Source organism: Nicotiana sylvestris, chromosome 12 (genome assembly GCF_000393655.2).
Source record: "Nicotiana sylvestris chromosome 12, ASM39365v2, whole genome shotgun sequence".
NCBI classification, from domain to species: domain Eukaryota; kingdom Viridiplantae; phylum Streptophyta; class Magnoliopsida; order Solanales; family Solanaceae; genus Nicotiana; species Nicotiana sylvestris.
Window position 1 is genome coordinate 28,415,541 of NC_091068.1, and position 20,073 is coordinate 28,435,613.

The 20,073-nt window shown below is 36.7% G+C and overlaps 1 protein-coding gene across 3 annotated transcripts; it reads left to right on the forward strand.

Annotated features, from left to right (window-relative positions):
* The first annotated feature begins 12,433 nt into the window (after window positions 1-12,433).
* On the forward strand, window positions 12,434-19,693 carry LOC104238841 (glycolate oxidase-like). Of its 3 annotated transcripts, none has more exons than XM_009793321.2 (12): window positions 12,434-12,510; window positions 13,844-14,008; window positions 14,155-14,279; window positions 14,938-14,984; window positions 15,117-15,194; window positions 17,501-17,625; window positions 17,754-17,820; window positions 17,912-17,974; window positions 18,059-18,128; window positions 18,256-18,356; window positions 18,833-18,937; window positions 19,173-19,693. In XM_009793321.2, the coding sequence occupies exons 2-12, from the start codon at window positions 13,869-13,871 to the stop codon at window positions 19,356-19,358; spliced, it is 1,107 nt and encodes a 368-aa protein (XP_009791623.2). In that variant the 5' UTR covers window positions 12,434-12,510; window positions 13,844-13,868; the 3' UTR covers window positions 19,359-19,693. The 3 variants fall into 3 exon arrangements, with proteins under 3 accessions (XP_009791623.2, XP_009791624.2, XP_009791622.2); XM_009793322.2 differs by having other exon boundaries at window positions 12,438-12,510; window positions 13,841-14,008; XM_009793320.2 differs by lacking the exon at window positions 12,434-12,510 and adding an exon at window positions 13,133-13,259 and having other exon boundaries at window positions 13,841-14,008.
* Window positions 19,694-20,073: the final 380 nt, after the last annotated feature.

Sequence of the window (20,073 nt, forward strand, 5' to 3'; positions counted from 1 at the left end):
GCCTCCTTCCACTGTTACACCCAGTCGCTTCCATGGCCAAGCTCATCGTCGACCAGCTGCTCAAGTTGCTGCGTCCTTCTCCTTCGATGTCTTTAAGCCGAACAAGTCGACGCCACTGTGTCACGCTGCTGCCCGCGTCCAGCTGCGACGAGCGTCCATGGCTACTCCAAGCTCGCGCTACTGCTTTTGTCTCTCGCTGCTGCCCTTGTTTCTGAAACACCATGGATTCCATGGATGCAGCTCATCGCTGCTTACTCCATGGCTAGCCAAACGCACGAACAGCTGCACCACTTCATCTTCTTCAAAGCTCGAGCAGCACCATGGCCAGTCTCCATCGTTGTTTCTTCTGCCTTTATTTTCCTCGCGAACAAACTAGCTGCTTCCGTTCATCACTTTTGCCGCGACAATTGTTGCTGCTGCTACTTCGGCGTGGCTTCAGTTGTTTCTTAGGTTCGTGTTCGTCGTCGTTTGGTCGAGCTTTGGTCGAGGTTTGTCGAAACAGTCCGTATGTATGTTGTTCGATCCGGTTAGTAGTTTTTGAGTTTTATTGTTGTCCGTATTTTGTTTTGATATTTTCGAATCTAAAATCGGCAAATGTTTGTTTTGTTTATCGTTTGAATTTATTTTTAGTTCATGTTCATGTGTTGTTTGTTAAATTAATTTTTCAGATTTCAAATGAAGGATTAATTAATTATTTTTCATGTTTATTTCATGTTTGTATTGTTGTTTAAGTGAATATTTGTTTTTTTAATGTTTGTTAGATTCAAACTGAAATTTGATTAATTATTTCTTCAATTTGTTTCATGTTGTTATGTATTTTCCAGAAATTATTAATGTTGTTTGAGTGATGTGAATCCGTCATGTTTGTTGCTTAAAAACAGATTTAATTCATGTTCATCTTTGTTTGAAGTTCATGTTTAAATCCAGTGATTTAATGTGAGTTTATGTTTGTCTTTGATTTGTTAATTTAGTTTGAATCATGTGTTTTGTTGTTCGTATTGTTGTGTTCTTGCTCATACATTCATGGTCTAAATTAACCAGGATTGTTTCCCGATATGGTTAATTCATTCCATTAATTTTGAGTTGTGTTGTTCATCATGTTCATATAATTGTTGTTGAAGATTGTTGAGAAATTGGTCATCTTGACTATATTTTGGTTGAGTTATGATTAATTGTTTGTTTAGAGCTGAGGGGGTAGTTTTGGTAAATTGCATTGCATTCGGGGGTAGAATGGTAATTGCAATAATGTCAGAGGGGTAATTTGGTAATTAAACATTATTTTGATTCTTTATGTTAAACATGGGGAACAAATATAATGGGGTGGGGTTTTTGATGTACTTGTTTAATGTAATAGGGGACAAGACAAAACATAATGGGGAGGAATCTTGTACTTTTTTAATATAGGCATGGGGAACATATTGTAATGGGTTGGGAATCTTGTACTTGTTTAATGTAGGCATGTGGAAAAAAATTTAAAATAAAGAAAACATTATGTAGTGGGCCAAAGCATGCCATTGGGGGAATAATTTTGGGGTTGGGAATTGAAGACTTGTCTTGCTATATATAGAGGACTATTCTTGACATTAGACTAGAACTTGAACCTTGAGAGGATTTTTTTGGAGAGAAAAAAGAAGAGAGTTTTTAGAACTTGAATATTAAGAGATACTTGAGAGAGTTTGTGAGAGTAAAAGAGAAATCCAATTTGAACTTTCACTCGAATAATTTCTGTTTGCTTTTCTTCGAGTGTTATTCAAAAATCCGAAGCTACTGCATCTCGTGTCTTTTCTCTCTTCTGCTTTGACTGCGATTGTACTTTTTTCACTGCTGAGTTTTCAATCTGTCACTGGGTTATTCTACTGGTTGTTACTGGTTTTGCGGTGTTGCGGAACCTGCTGTTGCTGCGTTATTACTGTTGCTGACTCCTACTTCTTTGTTCTTGTACTGCTGTTTCCAGGTACACATTTGTACACTCTTGGCTTGAAGCGAAAAATGAAATATTAATCAGGCTCCTGTTCCTGTTGAATTCTTTTGTTTGGATTTGTGTTTGAATATTAATTTTCCTCTCTTCGTATAAAAATGTAGTCGATTAATTAATGAGTAATGAGGTTGCATATGTATGATTTCTTCATCTAATAATGCTAGTTTAAATTATTTGAAGAATAGTTAATCGGCTTTGATATTATTGTGTATTTATCTCATGTTCTAGCAAATAATAAAATGTAGAATGAAAGCAGTTTTTCCATGTACAAACGCGATCGCAATTTTCCGTTCACATAAGCCGTAACTTAATAACTAATAAGTTGCGTTTTTCAGCATGTAAATAATTAGGAGATTTTTCTTTTATTTTAGAGACGAACTTAATAGAAAATGTAGTCGCTATAGGTTTATCCTTTTAAAATAAAAATGAGACGAGCCTCGCCAAATAAATCACAAACCGCTGGGGCCCTCAATAAAATACATAACCATTGACTAGACTTTGGATTTGGCCGTTTAATGAACCCTCACGGCCTCTTCCTAAAATAACAATACGTTAGACTCTTTAGGACGCGCCTTAATAAATCTTACCTTCTTAAACTCGGGTGCACATTTATGTGACCCAAATCCAATTCTCAACGGAGTCGAAATGTGTTTCTAATCACGGGTACATTGATTGTGACGTGGTTCGAGATGCGTGTCCATGACGTTGCAAATTAAATTCATTAGAAATAAAGAACGAGGTGAGCCTCGCCAAATAAAAATACAAATTGCGGGGCCCTCAATAAATATTGCTTTAAAAATTGTTTAGGCTTCGGGATGGACCGTTTAGTAAAATTCCACGGTCCTACCCAAAATAAATACGCTAGTCGCTTTAGGCGCGCCTTTAATAATTTAATTTCCTTAAACTCGGGTGCACATTGATGTGACCCAAATCCAAATCTCAACGGAGTCAAAGTGTGTCGACGACCACGGGTACATTGATTGTAACGCGGTTCGAGATACATTTTCACAACGTTGCAATTCTTGATAAAAACAGTAAATGATAAAAGCGGTTAAAAGTTAAATTTTGCACATAAGTTCACACTTGTATAAAATCAGATAATCAAGCCGAATATAACAGTTGAGCGACCGTGCTAGAACCACGGAACTCGGGAATGCCTAACACCTTCTCCCGGGTTAACAGAATTCCTTATCCGGATTTCTGGTACGCAGACCATAATATAGAGTCATTCTTTTCCTCAATTCGGGATTAAAATTGGTGACTTGGGACACCCTAAATCTCCCAAGTGGCGACTCTGAAATAATTAAACCAATCCCGTTTCGATTGTCCTTTAATTGGAAAAAACTCCCCTTGCGCCCCATCGGGTGCGGAAAAAGGAGGTGTGACAAGTAGTACAAGATAGTCACATGTATTAGCAGCTTTATTTACTTAAGCGAATGTAAAATTCTTGCTCATGTAAATGAACTTTTAAAAATACAAAGAATAAATTAAAGTCCTTTTGTTTTTATCTTATATATTGTCTTAATGATACGACATGGTCTTTTTCATTTGAATGTTACTTAAACTTTAAATGCTAGTGTCAGAATGAATTGGAGACGTCCTCTTCAAGAGCATCGTAAACATAAGGGTCCTCTCTTATGAAAGCCTCGTGAAAAAAGGGTAAAAACTAGAAGTATGAATGCCCAGTATTAAAGTTATCGGATGTAAAAATTCCCGAATTTTATCAATGAAAAAATAAAAATATGTCTTTTTGCATAATAAGTTAAGAAAAAGATATCTTTTATATCAAAAATGCTGAACTCAATAAAATTTTTGTCATAATTAAAAATAAAAGAAAAAGAATACACTAATTGGTTTTATTAGCAGAGTCTTTAGGACGAGAAGTCTATGTTGCATCTTTAAAAGGTGAATGCTGCTTAGTATCTGGTTCAGCATCTTTATCCTTATCATTTTCTTTTTTATCAACCTCCTCCTCTATTTTTATGGATTCAGAGCAAGTACTCGAGGAGCTTGAAGCAGTAGGTCGGGCAAGAATATTCTCGAAGGCGGTTGTCTCCAAATTGAGAGCTTCAGCAATACAATCTTCTATATTCTTAATGTCTTCTTTGACATCCTCCAAAGTTTTCCTCCTCATGTGATTAAATGCATGAGTTTTCTCAATTAGGAAAGAATCCTCTTCATCCCGGAGTTTGGTTTGGATCCTTTGAATTTTGAACTGCAACCAATCATTTTCAACCCTCAAGATGTCACAGGAATAGCAAAGGTCAGTGTTTCTCTTTGCGTGTTCGCAATTTTGCTCTATGACCCTTCTGAGCCTTTCCTCCGTTCTTGCCCTCTTTCCTCAGCTGCAACAGTTTCCTCAGTTTTGAAATGCGAGTTTTCTTCCAGGTTGTTGATTTGTTCCATGAAAGTACACTCACGTTCCGCTGCCACAGTCACAAAATCGTATATCTCAGCCCACTTGACCTTCAACTCAGTAAGCTCTGCATGTAGCTGAGTGGATTCTTGGATGTGGCTCATTTTTCTTGCTCTGTTTGATCTAACCGAGCTTCAAGTTCATCCATCTTAGCAAGACTTTCCTCTAAAGTTAGGAGGCGTTCAACAAGTTAGTCCCGTTCAGCAGCAATTTGATCCTACTTGGTAGCAAGCATTTCTTTGGCTATGATCATCTTTAGTAAGCCCTCGGAAACGAGAAGATTAGCCTGTAAAGTCAAATATTAAAGTTATTGAAGATAATGGTTAGCAAGTGAAAAGGAAAAAGATAAGAACAAGATGATAACTGAGCAACAAAGTGCATGTTATTATTAATGATATATTCCGCAAAAAGAGCATCCATCTTTCTTCGGTCATTGTTCGAAGCCAAAGGCTTCAAGTAGCTGGCAACTCCCACAATCTTGGAAAGTAAGTGGCACTCATTCAAAAATAAAAAGGTAACACTGTATTTAGCTTTGGGGTTTTGGATGGTGCCAGGAAAGCATTTTCTATGTTCCTTTGATCGGGTGACCGAGGGGAACGTACATCTTCCACTTGTTCAATTGGGGCCGGTGTCAAGATAGGAGCATGTGATGAAACATCTGGTGTTGAAGTAGAAAGTGTAGGAGCATCAGAAGTGGAACCCATATGACCGGAGAAAACAAATAGAGCTCGGAAGTGGGACTCACATTTTCAACCATGTTTAACTATGTAAAGAGTCCTCAAATGGCATCCGGATGAGTTGGAGGAAGTTCTTCTTTTGATTTTTCTTTGACGAGAAACCATTTCATCATCCTCCTAGGTTTCCTCTTCGTCAAGCACCAGTGTGGCCGGTCTTACCATGATTTCTTCTATGATAGAAGGCTTCTCCTGAGTCTCAGCCTTGGGAAGTGTCTTCTTTTTTGGTTTTTTCTTGGGCGGGGGACTCAAGGAAGATGTACCTTCACCAAAAGCAAGAGCAGCATCACGAGCCCTCTTCCGGTCAATGCTTTTAGAATTTGTTACTGAGCTACCTTCGAATCATGAGAAACCTCGACGGTTGGATAGACAGAAAACCCTTTCGGAAGGCCTACATGTTATGAAAAAAAGTCAAAAAATCTATACCACATAAAGTTGAAGATTAGAAAGGAAAAGGGGAAGTTTTACTCACCATGGTTCTTAGCCTTCCAGTTGAATCTGTGATAAATTTCCTTCCACTTACGGGAGTCCGATATGGAAACGTTCAAACTTTTTGAACCCATTGGGTTACATTTGCAACTGCTGAAGAAACCTAATGGGTGGCTGAAATATGAGAAGAGAAGGTTTAGTAAGAAGAGGAAATTACTTTGACACAATAAAGAAGTATGTTAAGAAAGCTTACGAGTATAATTTTAGGATTCGGAAATAGGAGATGTTGATACCGGTAGAATATCTATGGCAGCAACAACAACAAACCTCTTCATCCAACCACTGTCTTTGTCGTCATCAACACTGGTGATAATGGCATGGTGACCATATTTGTTGAGTTTGATCATGCCTCCATGGAAAATTTTAGGAGTGTAGAGGTTGATCAAGTGAGCAAGTGTACGGGTTTCACTGGCATAAGAACACACAAATCGAAGGCAAGCCACTGTTCGCCATATCGACGGTCCTACTTGGCCTAAACATACTTGGTAGTTCCAGCAAAACTCTAAGACAATGGAATCAATTTCTTGACCAAGCCTTAAAGAGAAAGGGTACGTATAAACGTACATATACCCTGACATACTAAAGTAATTCTTTCTACTTTGTTAGGGCCTGAAACCTCAATATTGTTCCATCCATAATCTTATTTTAAAACGGGGATATTAGTAGGGTAGATAGAAGAAGGGTATTTACCAACAAATCTGTTTCTATCATTTTATGGGTTAGAGTATTCAACATTAAGATATGTCTCATAATTTAATTGAGAAGGGATAATTGTGTTAGTAGAAGGAGGACCGGCATCGGATTTCTTAGACTTGTTCTTTTTGGATGGGCCACCACCAATGTAAGTTCATGTGCAACCGGCGGAAGAGATAGCAAAAAAGCTCTAAGAAAATTCGAAGAACAAAGGTTTGTAAAAGTGAAAGATAAAAGTGTTGAGATGGGAAAAAGTTTATAGGCGGCAGAAGGCAATGCCATTAATATCTAGGTAACCGACGAAGGTGTTTTCCGAATTACGGGATAACACATGTTCGACTTATTAAATGCAAGGATACATACGTCCTTTCACATATCAGAAATCGTTCAAGAACTTTTCCACCAAGAAAAGGAGTCTTATCTACTTCCCGGTAACATCAAGTTTAGTCACTGGAAAGTAAGGGACTATTTGTATGGGGTAAAACTAATGACTGACAATGGGATGTTTGTCGAGTTGACACGTGACAGTAAAGACATGTACACCTCAATTCTCTAAACTACTGCTAAATTGCATCTCTACCAGTAAAATAGCAATCTCAGTCAATGGAGCTGTTACAAACTATTTTCAACCAAGTAGAGGCATTAGACAAGGTGACCCCATCTCCCCCTACATCTTTATCCTCTGCCTAGAAATGCTTACCATATATATAGAATACCAAGTGGACATCAAAAATTGGGACCCCATTTCCCTAGGTTATAAATGTCCAAAAATCTCCCACTTATTATTTGTTGACGACCTTTCTCTGATGGCTAGAGCTAATGTTAAATCTTGTCAGGCCATAAAAAATGGCCTTGACCAATTTTGCTCTCTATCTGGTCAAAGCATCAACATTACTAAATCGAAGATTCTGTTTTCAAAAAATTGTAACCACTCAATCATCACTAACATTACCACTTCTCTAGGTATTAAGAAGAGTAACAACTTTGGCACATACCTTGGTTTCCCTATCCTCCGCCACAACCCAAAACCTAGGGATTACCAATTCCGCAATAGACAAGATGAGAACCAAACTTGCATCCTGGAAAATGAGGTTCTTTAGTTTGGCAGGAAGAACAACCCTTGCGTCATCATGCCTTAATTCCATCCCAAACCATTACATGCAATACACCCTACTCCTTAGAAAAACCCTTAAAGAGATTGATAAAGTCCAAAGGGACTTCATTTGGGGTAGTACGGTAGAAAAAAGGAAACTTCACTTGGTAAACTGGACCACTATATGCCAACCCAAAAAATATGGTGGATTGGGGATCCATAATGCTCTCAGTAAAAACCTTTGTACTCTAGCTAGCTTAAGATGGAGACTCCTTACAATTGCTCTAATTCCTTGGGAAAGCTTATCATCTCGTACTATTGCAATAGCTCCTCTACGAATAGATCCTCCTTCCTTTGGAAAAATATTTGCAGAGGATGGGACATCTGCTCCAAAGGCAGCACATGGTCCCCTCACATCCGTTCTAATCTTAATCTATGGGAGGCCAATTGGATACCAAATATTGGTAACCTAAGGAACCTAGTTACAGGCCCTCCTTCAGCCAAAGATTTCTCCACCATAATTAGAGATATCTTTGATGGTACCAATTGGAACCTAAACTGTTTAACCTTCTCTCCCTCTCCTGATCTATTAACTACCATCTTCAAAACAAAAATCCGCCAAAAAGGTCTTCCCATTGACTTACCTATTTGGTCTCTCACCACTAAAGGAGTCTTTACCATCGCGTCTTGTTATACACTGCTAGAATCTCCGAAGAACTCTAACTCTGACTTTGAATGGATCTAGCATTTGGAGTGCCCCCATAAAATCAGATTTTTCCTATGGCAATGCCTTCACAGTCGAATCCCTTGCATGAAGTACCTTTCACAGATTGGACTAAACATTGATTCTAATTGTCTCATCTGCAAAAACCCTATTGAAGAGTCAATTGAATATATCTTCCTTGACTGTAGAGCTGTCAGTAATCTCTGGAGTGACCTGAAAGGGACCCACCCTATCAACGGAAGTGGGAAGCACTGGTTTCTCCAAATAAGGGACTTCAACATTCCTATAAACCATAACTTTATAAACTGGAATAACTTCTTTCCCTTCATCATCTGGCATATCTGGATTAATAGAAATAGTAATAACATCAACAACACTGCCAACCAAATAAGAGGTTCCCAACTCATGCAAAAGGCAGTGGAGTTTAAACTTTTCACGGAAAAATCCTCTATTAATCCTCCCAAATCCCTTATAAAAATCAACTGGTTCAAACCCCCTTGGGGGTGGTACAAACTGAATTTGGATGCCAGTTTTCATAGCTATAACAAAAATTATGGTTTAGGCGGTGTTCTTAGATATGCAACAGGTAGCTGGGTGGTTGGTTTTTCAAAACTAGCACATGCAAATGGCTCCCTAGCAGCTGAATTAAAAGCACTACGAGAAGGGCTAAGAACAACAAAAGAATGGAATCTCTTCACACTTGAGATTGAGACAGACTGCTCAGAGGCTATCCAGGCAATACAAAATGGTAATAAATTATTTAACAAAACTGTTAATGATTGCAAGTCCTTAATGCACCAGCAGAGGGTTATTCTCCAGTACACTTTCAGGCAGGGGAATAGGATTGCCCACCAGCTAGCAAAAGGAGTCCTAGAAAGGGACAACCAAGCTGAGGGATTGACATGAAGAAGTAAAGCAGTGAAGTCCACTAAAAAAGTTCTTGTCGTACCACCTTTTGATGTAACAGATTTTGTTGAAAGTGACAAACTTGAATCTACTTGTCGCGAAAAACTTCTATGTAGTGAAGCTTGTAGTAGGCTTGCAAGCTTAGGAAACAAATGCATCCTCCGAGATGCAAGTCATGTCGACTATGTACTAAATGTTCCTTAGTTATTAATATATCTATTTCCTATTTGCTAAAAAAAAGGCAGTAAAGACATGTAAGGTATAAATTAGTAAATAGCTGACACCGATTACGAGTATGTAACCAGTGTTGTGTGAGTTCTGAAGACACTGAAACCGCGGACAAAAGTTTTAAAGAAAGATATCAGTTGAAGAAGGCAGCATTCAAGGATTGACCGTTATAAAGAAGCTTTGCATTTATACTCAACCGTTATACAGCTATCAAGAGAGTTCTTTATTCATATTAAAGAGGAGCTTGATTTGGGGATCTTGTCTCCCTAAATTTAGCTATAAATATAGGAAATTATACTCATTGTAGACACGAAATACTGGTATGCAAAAAATGCTAAACTTACTCTTGCTTTCTATTAATATCTTTTTACTCGATACTCTATTCTTATTCTTGCTTCCGGAAAAGCTCACTTCACAGCCAAACTTGTACTTTCTTCAAGTTTTCTTAAAATCAATTTCTATTCTTTGTTACTTTATATTTTTGGATCAATTTAATTCACGTGTCTATAAACTACGTTACAAATTCAAATATACTATTTTACAGGTAAACAACTTGTAGATGTATGAAATTAACCAACCTGTTATATTCCAATCTCTTAACTCCAACCAGTCATAATTTAGGAGAATAACGTAAAACTTGGGACCGAGCCAGAACCTAGAAGAAGAATGGTACGAGATAACCAAAAAACGGTGACTTTAATCCTAAACTTTCTAACGTTAAGTTGTTATAACTTTTAAGTTCTTTTTAAAAAAATTATTTATCAAAAGTAGGACTCCTAATAGCTTAGTTTTTCTTGTATAGTTAACCAAACCGGCGATGGGGACAAGTTTTTACCGAAACAACAAATATGTGTAAAAGAAAAATAGAAAAATTACGCGACACGTCAATTATTTATACTGTATTTATCATTCGTAGCTATATTTTCAGTAAATTTACCATTTGTAGCTAGATGTAAATTTTATAACAAATTCATGAAATAAGAGATTAATTATTTTGATCTTAAACAAGAGAGCAACAAGTTCTCGCAGCTCAGTTGATTATGACGCCCACTTAGTTAGCTGAGGTCTTGAGTTTATCTATTAACAAGAGTATTTTAGTTTTCTTCATTTCTGTACGTAACAATTGAACAATAGCTACATATGGTAATTAGACAAACTATAATTACTAGGCTCTAAACTATAGTGATTTCTGAAAATTTCTGAAAAAATTTACTAGTAATAATTATATATTTATTTATTATTTGATTTATATTATATTAAATCAGGTTAAGTGAGATGGTCAAATAATGCGGGGATGATAATAGGAGTATAAATTAATAATGAAAAACAAATCCGTGCGTATGTCTGTCAGCTGCCTTTACTGTAACGTACGCATATGAATGAATGAATTAAATTACTGAAAAAAAGAACAGAAATCAGATACCATTTGAATACCTAACCCAATCTCCTCTGTTTCGTTATGGATTTCGAGAATATACTGTAGTTGGGATGTTTGTCTTCGCTCTCTAATTTTTCTACTGTTTTATTCTTGTCAATTCTCTTTTGAATTCTTTTCTTTAAAGTTGAAACTTCTCGGTGCTTTCCCCGTTTTGGTAAAATATATTACTCCTCTGTGTTTTCGCTTATGTGAATATATTTAATTAAGCACGAAACAGTAAAAATTAATTTTTCTGAAATGTAAATTAAAAAATAAAAAGAATTATAAGAAAATACACATGACTTCACACCATAACAAAAAAATGATCCATGTTTTTAAGTTTTACCCAAGCTAGCCCATATAACACATATTTTGAAAGCACTAGCAAATTCAAAACTTGTGTTCTTACAATCATTACTTCTAAAGCTATGAAGTTAAATATGTGTTCTCACAACAATTATTTTCACTCTCTCTTCTTCTCACATCTTCTACATATGCTTCAAAGGGTTGTCCGCCATTGCTGTTTCTTACCCTGTATCACCTAGTTGCAATGTAAGAAAAATGGAGAGTAGAAGTTCACCATTGAAGGTCATTCAAAGCTTTGCTTTCCAAAGTAGGATTTTTTTGAGTTTGTTAGTTGTTTGGATTGGGTGTTGTTCCAATTGATTGAAAATATCAAAAGAATTTCAAAATTTAAATTTGAAGTGATTTGGAGTAAATTTGAGCAAGATTTGAGTTGAATTTTAGAAAAGACACAAGAAAGAAGACGAAGTCAGTTTTTTGTATAATGATATATAATCTTGTATAATAGTGTATATGAGTGTATAAACACATCTTATACACTTTTATACATCTTTATACAAGCGTTGTAGACGAACTTCTTCCACGATTTTCAGTTGCAATTATTGTTCAAAATCAGTCCAAATCTCCATTAAATGATGTCAAATTTTATATACAACCTCCTTATACTATTTCTAACAAGTCTAAATAACACCCACTCTAAATTTCTCACAAAATCAAATTCGAAATTCAAACCCACATGTTTAAGTTTGTTAGAAGTTTAATTTTCACCATCCAAATGAATTTGGTTTGTTTTGAACTAATATTTGAGTCACAGTTACTGATTCGAAAATTAACTTAAAAGCTTGAACAATCTTTTTTTAAAATTAAATAGTAATTTTTAGAACCTATTGGAGTTGGATGTTGAATCTTAGCCTATTATTTTTTGGCTAGTTGATTGTAAATTTAAATATAGGCTATAAAATTGAGAAATAGGGGGCTCCGTTGTTTTTATGTGAAATTTTTCCAATTAAATATGTACTCCTTCCGTTCCCATTTAATTTCCAGGATAAAATCTTGCATAACCCTTAAGAAAAAAATTAATTAGGACTGAAATTTGACTAATTTATCAGATAAAATTCTTTAATCTTTTTCTATTTATGTGCCTCTTAATTCTAGAACAATTAATGCTAAGAACAGAAATGAAAAAGAATAATTAATTCTCTCTTGATTTTTTAAATTGTCAAGTATTTAGGAATAATTATTTTTAATATATATGATAACTAAATGGGAACGGAGGGAGTATTAAAATTTTATTTTTTTGAGTGAGTACCTTTTCAATTAATCTATGTAATTCAATTTTTATGTCAAATGAATCCCAACAAGTTAGTATCATTTGAGTAAAATAAAAATGCTAAAATTAAATAATAAAAAAGTCAGTTAAATTATATGGGTACTACTCAATAAATCCTCGTTTTCAGTCACCATTTGGGAATTCCATGCAACCCATTTTGCCTAGTGAACAGTAAGCCAGACGACAGCCACCTCCACAGGTCCGTTCTTGTTTTGTTTCTTTCTTTCTTTATTTATTTATTCTTCTCATTCTAAGCTTTCTTCAGTTTTTCTCAGTGCTTTTCGTTAATTCGTGTGATTGATGAGTGCTCTTTCCTTCTTGGTTAGGAAAACAGGAATGTGAATTTGATAGGTTGAGGAATTTTGAGCTTTTTTTTTTCTTGTTGAGATTTTGACCTCTGACGATGTGGACTTAAACAGTGATCGGATTTTAGTTTTTTTTTTTTTTTTCAAGGTGTCATCTGATCAACCCTTCTTAAAAAGAGTTATAATTGTGTCTTATCTGGAGATTTGAGATTTTCATGTTCTAATTTTTGAATGTTTGAGAAATTGATTCCTAATTATTGTGTCTAATCCTTAGTGGACAAAGTCATCCAATACATATGCTGGTAAGAAGTAGTACGTACCTGGTCATGATAATTAAATTGTTCTTATGACTTTCTACCTCAAAAAGCAGAACATTATGGGTTCGAGATTGTAATCCTTTTAAGTTACTGGGTTCTAAATTAATAATTTGTACATATTCAGTGGATTTTTTTAAGTCTAATACAGGGTTTAGCAAAAGCTACTAAGTTCGGCCGAACCTGCATCCCACACTCTGGCTCCGCTCCTATCGGAAAGGGGCTATATATGTTGTGGCTATCCAAAGAAGGCGATACGTCTATTTTGTTAATGTTATGATCACATCCACCGTGCCATGTTCGAACGCGAATATGGTTGGTAAATTGAGGTATCACATAAAACTGCTCTGTATCCTAAAGAAGACGATTGCATTGATTTGGTGAAGAAGAGTAAATAGATGACTCAATTGAAAGGGTGTGCTTTGTTTTGTGCTTTTTTCCCTTGTATCCCACTTATGGATGGCTGGTTAATGAACTGTTTAAACTGAATTGAGGGCATAGATAAAAACTGTTTGCTAGATTATCTCTTGCTAGCAGTAGCAGTGGGTTACGATGCTGCTGCTCGGGGAAGCAAGCCTAAACTAGCATAAATGTTAACTGTTTGCATTGACCTGGGGAGCCATTTTAGTGTTAATGCTTTATGTTTCTGCATAGCTTTTGTCTCCTTATTGTTGAATGTTTTCATTTTTTCCAGCTTTACTTCAGTCATTTTATCTTCTTTTCTTTTTCTGAATCTAAAATGTATTACTCTTTATCTGTTCCTTCTCATGATCTCCTAATTCTTTGTTTCACATGATTCTTTCTTGACTTGAATGTCAAAATTACAGATTTCTCCATTTTATTCCAAATGATTCAAGTACCAGGACATATTAATCTGAAATTAATTATGGTTATGGTTTTTTGCATTCAGCAGATCGACAGTATTACTGTTCCATAAAATGGAGAGTATTACCAATGTCATGGAGTATGAGACCATTGCAAAGGAGAAACTGCCAAAAATGATTTACGATTACTATGCCTCTGGTGCAGAGGACCAATGGACGCTCCAAGAGAATCGAAATGCTTTTTCTAGGATTTTGTAAGTACTTATTTAAGCACGTTGATACTGTTAATATTCTGTTTACCTCTTAAACTTATGTCTTTGCGTTAGAAATGTGAAAACTCTACAACTCTTCAAAGAATTTTCTTCCTTAAGCTGCTGAAATTTCCTTTTCTTTCAAATAGGTTTAGACCCCGCATTCTTGTAGATGTAAGAAGCATTGATACAACGACAAGTGTCTTGGGATTCAAGGTTTCAATGCCGATCATGGTTGCACCGACTGCAATGCAGAAAATGGCTCATTCTGAAGGTATCTGCTCACTATAGTCTGGATAAGGAACACATGGTTTATTCTCTGTGGGAAAAGGTCACTAACAAAGTCAGATTTTGAAATTGTTGTACATTGCTGTTTAGACTATTGAATGCCGTTTTTGCTGAATTACAAAGAGAATCATTCTAAAATTGTTCACTTGTGAGTGCTTCATATCCTGTCTTGTATCGTATAGTTGTGAGCTCTTACTTAGCACATCTCACGGAAAATATAGTAAGTTTACTCCATCTTTCTGGAATTCTGTTTGATACAAAAACTCCAGGGGTTCATATTCTTAGTAGCTTTAACTTATTTGTTTTGTTTAATAGCACCATACTATAGGTAGACAACTGCTTGAATATGTGGTTGCTTTAGTTAGTAGCAGTCGCAAAGCTAAATAATTATATAACCTTCAGATAAATTTGGGACATGTCTAATACTGAGAATTTTGAGATTTTAAGCGATACTTGTATGGAATAGCAGCATGCCAGCATATTTTCTCTGATTTTTGCTGGGTGGCAGGCACTTTTTGCATTTCTCCTTGGAGTCTCTGTTTGATTTGGTTCATTTGGAACTCATTAGCTTTTTGAATTGTGTAAGTGACCATAATCTTGTTGTGACCAGCAATGTTTGTCTTTGAATCAATACTTTGATGCAGGAGAATATGCAACAGCCCGAGCAACATCAGCTGCTGGCACCATCATGGTTTGGATTTCTGAGCTTTCCTTAACCCCCACCCGAACTGATTAAAATTTGGCTGAGTGCTATGATTGTTGCTCTTAATTTATTTACGTGCATATCCCTTCTATTAACTGAAATGTAGTTGGTATTTTTTAGACATTATCCTCATGGGCTACTTCCAGTGTAGAAGAGGTTGCTTCAACGGGACCAGGCATTCGCTTTTTCCAGCTCTATGTGAGTTTTTATGTTCATTTGATCATATTAGCTCTTCTTACCTATTTTGTGAAGCATAAATCAGAAAAAAGGATGTGTTTTTTTTCCTTCAATGGATCTACGTGTCTCTATTCTTTTGCATGTCCATCACAATTCTATTACAGAAGCTAATCTTGGGTGTGTATTAATATTGCTTCATACTGCAATAAAAATGTGAGAAGAGAGGAAATAAGATATAAAAAATTTCTTAACAATTGGTTGGTTAATTGCATGAAGTAGTTTCAGCTTCATGAAATTAGGAAGTTTCCTAATTATAAGAGTTCCTTTTTATAATGGCGTTACCGTTGAGAATACTCGACAGAAAATTCTTATTGATTCTCCTGACTTTTAACAAACTCATTAAAAAGAATTTATGCAATAACTTTAAGCTATTCTCTCCACTTTCAACATGCCGCTTCAAACTTGAGGTAGTAAAACAAGTTAAGTTCGCAAATCGAAACTGGAAAGTCAAGTTGAGTATGTCTGAGAAAGTTGTTGAAGAAGCATTCATCTGAGTAGATTCGTGAAGAAATACTGTTGCCTGAAAAAACTTGGCTTGATGATTCCATGAGAGAAAATTGGCTTGATGTTGGCTGTGAAACTGACTTGGTGGTGTCACTACTGTGAATCCATGAGACGTGACGAAACTTGAGGACTGCATGCTTCTAGTTTGACCAGAAGACAGACGAGTAGGCTACCAACAACAACAACATACCCAATAAAATCCCACTAGCGGGGTCTGGGGAGAGTAGAGTGTACGCAAACCTTACTCCTACCCCGGAAGGGTAGAGAGGCTGTTTCCGGGAGACCCTCGGCTCAACAGAAGAGACAATAGTATCAAAAAAGAAACGAAAGAAAAGATCCGTAACAACAAAAGAAGCCACAAAAGTAATAATATCATCTTAAGAGACACCAAATAAGTGAAAGGGAATGCAATAACACAATACTATGCAAAACAACAAAATAGTGTGAACACAACATAGACCGCTAACAGACATAGACAAAACTCTATCAAACTACCCGATACAAAGAGGCAAAAACTCTCTACTACCCCCTAACCTACAACCTTAATGCTCGACCTTCACACGTTCCTATCAAGAGCCATGTCCTCGGAAACCTGAAGTCGCGCCATGTCCTTCCTGATCGCTTCACCCCAATACTTCTTAGGCCGCCTCTACTTCTTTTCGTGCCTGCCAAAGACAACTGCTCGCACCTCCTAACCGGGGCATCTTTGATTCTCCTCCGCACGTGCTCAAACCATCTAAGCCTCTCTTCCCGCATCTTGTCGTCCACGGGAGCAACGCACACCCTCTCCTTATCTTATCCAGTTTAGTAAGCCCGCACTTCCATCTCAACATCCTCATTTCGGCTACTTTCATCTTCTGGATATGTGAATTCTTAACTGCCCAGCACTTAGCCCCATATAACCTGGCCGACCTAACTACCGCTATGTAGAACTTACCTTTGAGTTTCGGTGGCATCTTCTTGTTACACAGGACTCCAGACGCTAACCGCCATTTCATCCACCTCACCCCAATACGGTGTGTGACATCTCGTCGATCTCCCCATCTCCCTGGATAATTGACCCTAGGTACTTGAAACTTTCTCTCTTGAGGATGACTTGTGAGTCGAGCCTCACTACCACGTCCGCTTCCCCCGTCACGCCGCTGAACTTACACTCCAGATATTACGTCTTAGTCCTACTCAACTTGAAACCTTTGGACTCAAGTTGACTACCAACGTGACCAAATTCTGAGAAACTATGCTGCTGATTTGCCACTACATAGGCGATGAATTGATGACGATATGAAGTGGATGATGGTATAGTTTTGATTGTGCAATAACATGTTGCTGACTGGACAAAAGTGAATTGATGTATTGACAGGTCAGCTAACGTGAACGTAAGACCCATAAAAAAGACAGACATAAAAAAGGGATGTGCTGCTGGATTGGTAATTAAAATAGACAGATGGGCAGTGTAAGGCCACCCCCTGATACTCGTAATCTATTCAGATCTCTACCAAAATTGCAGAGGTCTTGATACCATGTGAGAAGGGAAGGTAGAAGAGAGTTTCTTATGAATTGTTTCATGAGTCCTCCTTTGTGTCCATCAAATCTTTAGTCTTGTTTTCTTTCTTCTTATTCTTCTTTTACCTGTTTGATTGTCCACACTGAGTCATAACTACCAAAAATTTGTGTGACAACTGGTTTGATATGCTTCTCATTTTTAGAAGAGGTTATTATCTAGAACACAGCCTGGAACCCTTAAGTTCTATTACATATTTCAGGTGTATAAAGACAGAAATGTTGTTCGGCAACTTGTGAAAAGAGCAGAACGGGCTGGTTTTAAGGCAATTGCCCTTACAGTGGATACACCAAGACTTGGTCGAAGGGAAGCTGATATCAAGAATAGGTATGGGGCACCATTTTTTATATGTCAGTTTGTTGTCCAAAGATTTTGATTGTTTGATTTGGTCGTCAGCTCGTTTCGCGCATAGGCAGAGGCGACTGATATGGTGGTTTTCATTTGGCTTCTGACAGGTTTGTTTTGCCACCTCATCTGACATTGAAGAATTTTGAAGGACTGGATCTTGGAAAGATGGATAAGGTAAATGATCTTAAATTCGGACATACTTGAGACTAAAGTTTTTAAGTTGTGCAAATTTTGCACACTTGCATTTTGTTTGGTGATCCTGCAGACATATGACTCTGGACTTGCTTCATATGTTGCCGGCCAAGTTGATCAGTCTCTTAGCTGGAAGGTATGCTGGTGCTTGACTTTATCCTTGCAGGAAGAATGTTTGTATATTTATTGTCATATAAAAACTCATGTGAAATTTGGACAGGATGTGAAGTGGCTTCAGACAATAACCCACCTGCCAATCCTACTGAAGGGTGTATTAACTGCAGAAGATGGTATACCAGAATACTATATTTTAATTACATTGGTTTTTCTTTTCCTTGTTTTCTACCTCTTTCTTTGTATCTTTATCTTTTTTTTTATCGATCACATTTACTGTTTTTTGTTCTTTGACAAGTTTAGCAAGGCTAGCTGTAGAATCTGGAGCTGCTGGAATTATTGTGTCTAATCATGGGGCTCGGCAACTTGATTATGCTCCTGCAACAGTTATGGCCTTAGAAGAGGTTAGCTTACTAGTTTATTAGAATTATGATGCCTTTCTCAGTTGAAATCTAGTCGAATTACATCGCTCAACTGATATTACCTTTTGTATAACAGAACTTTCATATATCTTTTCTCCTTTATTCTTTCCCCTTCATCTATATAGGCACGTGGAAACTTCTCATCTTCACCAAGCTATGTGCATGGAAATGAAAATAAAAGTTAAATCATTCATGCTTTTCTCATGCTTCTTTATATGCTGAATCCACTCCTCTTATAAAGGTGGGAGGTTCGAGCGGGGGATAAAAGGGAGGAGAATATAAATTGAATGCTAGGTCTGCGATTTTCTTTTTGGCTACTTGATGTTTTGTATTGTTTCTAAGATATTTTTTTAAGTATTATTTCTAAACAACTTGTTGAACTTTTAGTGTTTCTAAGCTCATAATCTTGATAGGAGTTTCACATGTTAAAATTTTGGCTTCATCTTAAAAACTTGCAGGTTGTCAAAGCAGTGCAGGGAAGAATTCCTGTTTTCCTTGATGGTGGAATTCGCCGAGGGACAGATGTCTTTAAAGCATTGGCTCTCGGAGCATCTGGTGTATTTGTAAGTAAAAGTATCACATAATTTGGCAGCAATTTTTGCAAGTACCTACTTTAAGAATGGAACTTATTTACTCAGTTCCAATTTCATTCACATAATCTAATATTCCTCTTCTTCTTTCCTTGCCTTGAGGCTTGAACAATCAAATTTTACAAAATAGTTAGGAACTTAGGACAAAATCAGATTATTTGTTGTGGTGATGCTCTCACACTGACCATTTTATTCGATATGTTTGCAGATTGGAAGACCAGTTGTGTTTTCATTGGCTGTTGATGGGGAGGCTGGCGTTAGAAAAGTACTTCAGATGCTTCAAGATGAATTTGAACTGACAATGGCGTTAAGTGGCTGTCGCTCAATCAAGGAAATCACTCGTAGTCATATCACGGCTCCTTGGGACTCCCCTCGTATCACACCCCGGTTGTAAGCTTAAATCTCAACTTCTTGTGTGCAACTCCACACTTAATTCAAAAATATCGTTGCCTCCTATGAGAAAAACCACCATCAGTTCATCTATTATCACAATGGGAAGAAAAAGATACATCAAACTAAAGACTGCATGTAGCGTTTTCTAAATTAAATATATTGCATTTTTGCAACTGGGAATTGCATTAGAAACAGATATCTGGTTCTGACTATAGCAGCAAGTGAAGTCATTAGGCAGTTCTTTGAATCTTGAAATGCAGTCCAACAGGTGTAAGGTGAAGTTCTTGGGAAAGATGTATCAGGCAAAATGCAGCCTTTAAACTCTTTTTGCCGTTACATTGATGCTTTGTTTTAATGTTAGGCAACCCCGTCATCTTTATTATATTGAATTGCAACCATTGATTTTGTAAATTGTAGTAATGGATTTGGGGGGTGGGTTTGGGGGGTGGGGAATCTTACCCTAACTTTACCAACCTCTAGCCATTAATCATAAACGTACCAAAACTAGCCAAGCATACAAAAATTCCAAACCCATATAAATAAGGATTCTCTCTCCAAGGATCACACAAAGATCTCCTTCCATATTGTTAAGCGTGATTAGCAATGTTAGATGCAAGACCGAAAGAAAATTTCATGGATGAGGTAGCAAACAAGGTGATGATAAGATTCCAAAAAATCTATAAGCAAAAAGGGACCCTTTTTCAATGGTTGAAATT

Coding starts and splice junctions, on each gene's coding strand:
- LOC104238841 (XM_009793320.2), top strand. CDS start 13,207: ATGATCACATCCACCGTGCCATGTTCGAACGCGAATATGGTTGGTAAA. Junction 13,260..13,840: donor AATATGGTTGGTAAATTGAG/GTATCACATAAA, acceptor TTTTGCATTCAG/CAGATCGACAGTATTACTGT. Junction 17,821..17,911: donor ATCTTGGAAAGATGGATAAG/GTAAATGATCTT, acceptor GTGATCCTGCAG/ACATATGACTCTGGACTTGC.